This window comes from Epinephelus fuscoguttatus, linkage group LG21 (assembly GCF_011397635.1).
Source record: "Epinephelus fuscoguttatus linkage group LG21, E.fuscoguttatus.final_Chr_v1".
Classification (NCBI taxonomy): Eukaryota; Metazoa; Chordata; class Actinopteri; order Perciformes; family Serranidae; genus Epinephelus; species Epinephelus fuscoguttatus.
Genome location: NC_064772.1, coordinates 1,639,182 through 1,647,696, shown reverse-complemented (window position 1 = coordinate 1,647,696; position 8,515 = coordinate 1,639,182). Strand labels below are relative to the sequence as shown.

Here is an 8,515-nt window from a genome sequence, read left to right as displayed (position 1 = left end):
TGTTGGATCTTTGCCATTGTGTGTAGGTGATAAAATCTGTTTCTATGAGGCCAACAAATCAAAATGATAACTTCTGACTGTGAAGTAGATCTTCTCGCTTTTTGTTAATAATTAGTGGCTTTCTAAAGTGTTTACAACATGCTTTGATGAGCTACATGATCTAGAAAATTTTTTAACATCTTATTTATTTTTGTTTTTTTAGACGCAGCAGGCTTTTGTAAGCCCAGGAACAGCAAAGATTTTGACAACTCACTCAACAAAAACTGTGTGTGACCGAGTCAATATGGTGAATAAGATGATTTTCCACCAGTCATCTTTCTTTGAAGTCATCATGCCAATATCTGGTAATTATGGGAAAATATGACAAAGTGAAGTAATAGAGCCTGGACAAGAAAAATTGCATGTTATCATACATTTATGTATTTATTATACACTTTTAAGGCGACAACATTGAACACCAGGCTGGATCCACAGTTGGACAGATGATTCCCTCAGGTAAATACATAGTACAGTGCAAAGGATAAATACTGGTACAGTTTTCAATAGTAACCAATCATTATTTACTTAACATAAAGGATCCATGGGGGAAACTGTGTCCAAAGAGTGGCTGTTGGAGAATGAAGTCTCAGTGGGAGACACAACATTGCACAAGAGCCTGCCTGAAGAAAGACCGGGAGATTATGAAGGACAAGAAAAAGAAGGTGAAGTGGATGAGGGCTATTTGGAGATGTCAAAGATTGAAGGTGAAGACAGAAATAAGACAGAAGATAAGCTAAAAGAAGGACAAAAGACAGAGAAAGAGACACAGGAAGAGACTTTGGAGAAGATGGACAGTGATGGTGAAGAAGGACAAAAGGCAGAGGAAAAGATCCACAGTGATGGTGGAGAAGGACAAAAGACAGACGAAAAGAGACAGGAAGAGACTTTGGAGAAGATGGAGAGTAAGAGTGAAAAGGGAAAGAAGAGAGAAACAAAGATTCAAGAGAAGACTTTGGAGAAGATGGAGGGTAAGAGTGAAAGCGGAAAGAAGAGAGAAACAAAGATTCAAGAGAAGACTTTGGAGAACATGGAGGGTAAGAGTGAAAAGGGAAAGAAGAGAGAAACAAAGATTCAAGAGAAGACTTTGGAGAACATGGAGAGTAAGAGTGAAAGAGGAAAGAAGAGGCGGGAGGAGCATGACATTTTGGAGAAGGTAAGCTTGACTCCAAAGTTTGAAGTCTTGAGAAGAGTTGTTGGGTTTTAAGATAAGATAAGATATCCCTGTATTCGTCCCGCAGAGGGGAAATTTTCAGTTGTTGCAGCAGCAAAGAGGATAGAAGAAAAATAAGTATGTATACAATATATACAGTATAAACAGAAAAAAACAACAATGACATACAGCGACATATGGTAATAAAACAACAGCAAGAAAATGACAAGACAATGACAACTGTAACACAGTGGATAATTAAAACTCTACATGTTTGAATAGCTATTGCACATAACTGTTTTTATTCAGCCCGTATGGATGTGGATGTGTGGTCGACTGAGAGCAGTGCTGGTTGAACAGTTTGACAGACACCAGTCCACAAAGTCCTTGGTCAGTTCTCTGTACTCCCTGTCATTGTCCTCTGAGATGAGGCCGACAATGGCAGAGTCGTCAGAAAACTTCTGGAGATGGCAGGTGGCTGAACTGTGTCTGAAGTCTGCAGTGTACAGGGTAAACAGGAAAGGAGCCAAAACTGTTCCCTGTGGAGCCCCTGTGCTGCAGACCACCATGTCTGAGACACAGTCCTTTGACCTCACATACTGTGGATGGTTGGTGAGATAGTCTGTAATCCAGGATGTGAGGTGACGATTGACTCCTGTGAGCTCCAGCTTGTCCCTCAGAAGCACAGGCTGGATGGTGTTGAAAGCACTGGAGAAATCGAAGAACATGATCCTCACAGGTGAGAAAGAGCTCTATGTTGGAGGAAGATGCCAGGCTGTTGAACGAACTGTAGCGGGTCCATTGATGGTTCCACCAGGGGGCGGAGATGGACGAGGACCAGCTGCTCCAATGTCTTCATCAGGTGCGATGTCAGCACCACTGGCCTATAGCTGTTGAGGTCCTTCGGGTGCAGCGCCTTTAGCACCGGTACCACACAGGATGTTTTCCACAGCTGTGGAACTCTCCCCAGCTTCAGGCTCAGGTTGAAGACGTGCTCCACGACCCAGCACAGCTGGTCTGCACAGGATTTGAGGAGCCTGGAACTGATGCTGTCTGGACCCGCAGCCTTTCTCACCTTTATCTGCCTGAGCTCTTTTCTCACCTGGTCTGTGGAGAGGGACAGATTGGAGCCAGGGGGCTGTATGTTTGAAGGTGTGAGAAGAGGAGGTGTGGGAGAAGGTATAAGGCCCGTTTCCACCAAAGAAGTTCCTGGTACTTTTTGGGGGCAGGAACTACTACAGGAACGTCCTCTCGCTCGGCCCTCTCAACTGCGTGTGTCTCCACAGAGAGCGGAGTGGGAGGAAGGTTCCTGTAAATTTCCCGGGCTCTGGATGTGACATAATCGTTGCGCGACCATTTTGACCGGAGCGACGCGGTGGCAAAGAAACAGAAGAAGAACAACAACAAAGAAGAAGAAGCAGAAGTACGAGGCAGAAGTAAGAACAAGATAGCAGAAAAAGAAAGATGATTATCAGCATGGAAGGAGCTGAGGTGGTTGCTGGTTTGCTGGCATGTCTCTTCGTTTACATGGTGGTGGAAGCTATGAACGAGAGGAGAAGACGTCTCGAAGAAGAATTCGACAGGGCTGAAATGGTCAGAGAGGAAACAAGACAACGAATAGTCAGAAGAATTGCTTTGTTGGACGTTTTCTTAACAGAGGATGGACTTCGGCATCGCAGACTCATCAGACGAAGGGTAAGCTAACATTGCTTTTAATGACACAAACTACTAACGTTACACTGCTCTGCTTTACTCTGTTGCACTGTACTGTATTCTACTGTACTCTATTTTACTAGTCTGATGTACTCTACTTTTCTATTACTCCACTTTATTATTTTATTAGTCTATTGTTCTTCTACTCTATTGTATTGTAGTGTACCCTACTCCACTGTGTATTTACTCTACTGCACTCTACAGTACAATACTGTACAATAGAAGAATAGTAAGGTACTCCACTGTTCTTTTACTCTGTACTCTACTGTTCTTCTATACTGTACTCTACTTTACAATTCTTCTGCTACTCTACTACTCTTCTACTGTACTCTATGGTCGTGTTTTTTGTTAATGTGAAAACAGTTTTGTAATATATCACTTTGTCCTGCAGCATTTCATTAAGGCTTCATATCATGTTCATTTCACTTTGGTTACCAACAGTGTTTTGATAAAATGAGAGTTAACGTTACTGCAATTTATTGTGTTACAGATTCTTCTACAACATGCACGGTGTACTGCTCCCATTGTTTGGACCCTCAAGAGAAGTGAGGAATGGTGGAAAGTAGTTGTGCCGACTTTCTCTGATGAGCAGTGGGTGCAGAATTTCCGCATGTCGAAGGAAACTTTCACGTATCTCTGTCAGCGGGTGCAACCGGCGATGGAGAAGCAGGACACAAATTATCGCCTGTGTGTTCTCCTCCGGCAAAGGGTTGCCATAGCAGTCTGGAAACTTGCAACAAATGCAGACTATAGGAGTGTTGTGCACCTGTTTGGGGTAAGCCGTTCGACTGCCTGCAAGTGTTTGAAGGCCTTCTGTTCTGCTGTGGAGGATATACTGTGGCCGGAAGCCATCCAGTTTCCAAATGTGGACACACTTCAGGAAATGGCGAACTATTTTGAAAACAGGTGGGGGGTGCCACAATGTGTTGGAGCCATAGACGGTTCTCACATTCCAATCTTGGCACTGCAGGAGTACCACACTGAATACTTCAACAGGAAAGGTTGGTACTCTATTGTCCTGCAGGCAGTGGTGGATGGGAAAGGACTTTTTTGGAATGTGTTCACTGGGCTGCCAGGAAGCATGCATGACGCCAGAGTTCTTCGTAGATCCGGACTCTGGAATATGGCTGACAGGATCTTCGCAGGACAGCATTGCGTCATTGAGGGCCATGACATGGGCTACTACATCTTGGGCGATGCTGCGTATCCTCAGACGAGCTGGCTCATGAAACCTTTCATGGATAATGGCCGCCTAACTGACGAGCAGACCAACTACAACGTCAAGCTCAGTAGAGCTAGGGTGGTGGAAGAGAATGCTTTTGGGCGACTGAAGGGAAGATGGCGATGTCTGCTCAAAAGAAATGACTGCAACTTAGACACAGGGCTCGGGCTGGGACTGGGGCTTAAAGATCATCCCCAACATGTCCAAAAGTCAATCACAGCCAGCCCCCGTCTTTCTTCTTACCGCTCTCCTGTGTCCTGTCCGCGTGCTGCAAATTAAATCCCTCCAGAGAAATGGTTGTGTCCGGTGTTAATGAGTTCAGCCATGTCTCCATAAACGTCATGATGCTGCACTCCCGATATTCCCTCTGGTGCTGGGTCAGCGCCGTTAACTCGTCCATCTTGTTGGGAAGAGATCTCACATTCCCCGTAATGATGGACGGAAGGACGGGTCAGAAGCGACTCTTCCTACCGCGTTGAATTCCGGCACGGGTCCCCCGTCTCCTCTTCTTCAACTCACAGGGAACGTCAGGTCTATCCTGGGGCAGCACCGCTGTGTTACGGAGGGCTAACAGCTGATCCCGACTGTAAACAATAGGAACGTGGCTGGGCATGGGCCCTCCGGTCACGGAAAGTGCAAAAAACAAAAAAAGGACCAGAGCAAACACAGCAGCTTTGGTATCCATAGGTGCACCGTTGTAACAGAAAATGAACACACAAAAGAAATTAAGAATAGTCACTAAAAACTGCTAAAAAAAAAAGTGAAAGAAACTCAAATTGAGCAGAAGCTGCTGCAACTGCTGCCACTCAGGGGCAGTGCATCTATTTAATTTGAGGCCTGTTGTCAAAGACTTGATCTGTTGCTCCTGTGTCCTCATTTGGATCCTGAAGCAGTAAGATGTTGTAAAGATCAATATATAAATAAATGTATTTATATATCTATTATATTCAGTTACATGATACTATGTGGTTAAAGAGGCCTAGAATCACCGCAGGTGAGCAGCCGACTGACTGAGGCCTAAGAAGTGAGACAAGTCTTATATTTTCTAAATTATACCAACAGACATATTAATATAATGTAATACTAAGTTCTGTTCAATCAAATAGAGGTTTATCAACTCAGTCATTTTTATTGTGAAGCTGAGGTGTTAGTAAACACAAGTACCTATGACATAGTCTGTCTCACTAAACAGGAAATGAAAACAATATAACCTGAGAGGCCCAAAGACAACTGAAGACCATATTATCATGATAGAAATGAAGAAACACCCAACTTATGTATCGATGCCCCTTCAGCCTAAGAATATACTGGATGCTACATGGGGCCTCTGGCCTCGTCCCCTGGTACATAGTTCAAATTTCAGACCTCCATCTGCTTCAGCTGCCAAATGGGGTCAAAAGAGTAACTGGTCTGGGAAGGCTTTTGAAAATACTAAAAGCTTTCAGTCCAAATGAACAAATTATCTTTTTCTTTCATAAAACCAGCTGAGGAGCTTGTCTAAAGTTGAGCGGGTTGGTTCAAGGGTCCGTGCACTGAGAGTAATAGAAAAGGAATCAGAAGAGGAGTGTACGAGAGGAGAGAGTCCATGTCTGCCTGAGAAAGAAGAGGAAGCCCTGTCAAAAGGAAATATGGGGGAAAGTGGTGAAGAAGGGTTGTTGCAGAATGAGGTAAGTGAAGTGGCAAGTACATCAAACAGTCAAGCAGCAAAATAAAAACTTGAAACCTGGCTTTTAAAACCCACACTTGTCTTTCATTTGTTCTTTAATTCATATTGTTAAATTAACAGGATACACATGCATTGATGAGCCAATCTCCAGACCTAAAACTGAATACAGCCCTGGTTTCACTGAGTCCTGTCACTCTCAAGACACCTGTAGTAAGTGTAATGTCAACATATACCACCATATACCACATATAACACAAACAAGAAAAGCTGTTACTCATGTCAGAAAAAGTATTTTACAGTAAACAGACTTGTTTAGACATCAGGTCCATTCTTTACAATAAAGGGACTCTTACATAGATGTTGGATCTTTGCCATTGTGTGTAGGTGATAAAATCTGTTTCTATGAGGCCAACAAATCAAAATGATAACTTCTGACTGTGAAGTAGATCTGCTCGCTTTTTGTTAATAATTAGTGGCTTTCTAAAGTGTTTACAACATGCTTTGACCTTTTCCCACAGAATGACAAGGTGGCAGTCAAAGTCCGTCCTGGTGTAAGAGCACTGCAATAAAACACACCTGAACATCCGAGCTAGACGAACTACACGATCTAGAATATATTTTCACACCTTATTTCTTTTTCTTTTTTTTTAGATGCAGCAGGCTTTTGTAAGCCCAGAAACAGCAAAAATTTTGTCAACTCACTCAAGAAAAACTGTGTGTGACTGAGTCAATATGGTGAATAAGATGATTTTCCACCAGTCATCTTTGTTTGAAGTCATCATGCCAATATCTGGTAATTATGGGAAAATATGACAAAGTGAAGTAATAGAGCCTGGACAAGAAAAGTTGCATGTTGTAATACATTTATGTATTTATTATACACTTTTAAGGTGACAACATTAAACACCAGGCTGGATCCACAGTTTGACAGATGATTCCCTCAGGTAAATACATAGTACAGTGCAAAGGATAAATACTGGTACAGTTTTCAATAGTAACCAATCATTATTTACTTAACATAAAGGATCCATGGGGGAAACTGTGTCCAAAGAGTGGCTGTTGGAGAATGAAGTCTCAGTGGGAGACACAACATTGCACAAGAGCCTGCCTGAAGAAAGACCGGGAGATTATGAAGGACAAGAAAAAGAAGGTGAAGTGGATGAGGGCTATTTGGAGATGTCAAAGATTGAAGGTGAAGACAGAAATAAGACAGAAGATAAGCTAAAAGATAGAGTGAGAGGAAGAAGAGAGAAGCAAGATTCAAGAGAAGACTTTTGGAGAACGCCATGGAGGTAAGAGTGAAAAAAGAAGAGAGTTCAAGAGAAGACTTTGGAGAAGATGGAAAGAGAAACAAAGATTCAAGAGAAGACTTTGGAGAAGATGGAGGGTAAGAGTGAAAGAGGAAAGAAGAGAGAAACAAAGATTCAAGATGAGCCTGTGGTGATGACGAGGAGTAAAGTTAAAGAAGTGCAAAAGAGAAAGATAAAAGAGGAGCATCTGGAGAAGAGTGAGAGGGAAAGTGGAGAAGGATCAAGTGGAGCAGCACAAACCTGGAAGATGCCTTTGAAGAGAAGGAAATTTCAAGAATGACGGGAAGAAAGGAGAAGGCAGGAGGAAATAGAAACTGTTCAAAACGTATGCAACATTAAAATGTTCAGTCACCATACAGAGTTCCTTGAATTTGATGTGTTCAATAGAACTGCTCAACTTGAAAAATAGTGGAATTTATTTTTCCACAGTTCATAAGTCCAGTAATAGAATAGAATAGAATAGAATAGAATAGCCTTTATTCGTCCCACAATGGGGAAATTCTGGTTATTGCAGCAGCAAGAGGATAGGAGAATAATAAATAAATATAACAGTATATACAATATAAACAGGAAAAAGACAAAAAACAACAGTGACATACAGTGACAAACAGAAACAACGGCAAGACAACGGCACGGTGCATAATGGATAATTTAAAAAATCTGCATGTTTGAGTATCTATTGCACATAACAGTTTATTATTGAGTCCGAGTGTATGAGTGGTCTACTTAGAGCAGTGCTAGTTAATCCTAGCATTTAAATCTTTACAGGGTTTAGCTAAACATCTCAGGGATCTCAGGCTGAAAGTTTTGTCAGTTATTCTGCACTCCATGTGGGCCAGTCCTGTGGTGGTTTGAACCCTCTCAGTCTTTCCATCTGCCAGTGAGGTCCATATTTGGCCAAACAGGTCAAAGTTATTCTCGAGCCACCTTTGTTCTTTTAATAAATATAGGGTCTATACTGTAATGTTAGATCTGACCAATAGTGCAGAATCACTGACTAAACATTTCTAAACCAGTTTCTAGAAGTTGGAGGCCCTACTTTATTTCTAAGTTATTTCTCCTAGTTCAAGTTTCAGGCCTCCATCTGCTTTGGTGACCAAATGAAGTCAAAAGAGCAACTGGTCTGGGAAGGCCTCAGTCAGAGTCAAAGGTCATTGGAGATCATCCTTTCATTGTATATATTAAAAAAAATCTGCAACTGCAATTCACAGGACATGGTCCTTGGTGGGCCTAGATAATGTGTATAAACTTTGGTGGATGTAGTCCCAAGGATTCGCTTAACAAGACAATCCAGCACCAACACCTACAGATGGTCTAAGGGACTGGTTAGGGGTTAGGTTAGGGGACTGAACAGGAACCACTAATTTCGTCCCCGAGGTGCACTGTCCACCCTGTGGATGGCCACTCCCCCATCC

General features: G+C 42.5%; 1 protein-coding gene across 1 annotated transcript; it reads left to right on the top strand.

The window, feature by feature from the left end:
• The first annotated feature begins 301 nt into the window (after positions 1 to 301).
• On the top strand, positions 302 to 1,415 carry LOC125882132 (serrate RNA effector molecule homolog). The gene is made up of 3 exons (XM_049565836.1): positions 302 to 344; positions 442 to 495; positions 576 to 1,415. The coding sequence occupies exons 1-3, from the start codon at positions 332 to 334 to the stop codon at positions 1,241 to 1,243; spliced, it is 735 nt and encodes a 244-aa protein (XP_049421793.1). The 5' UTR covers positions 302 to 331; the 3' UTR covers positions 1,244 to 1,415.
• Positions 1,416 to 8,515: the final 7,100 nt, after the last annotated feature.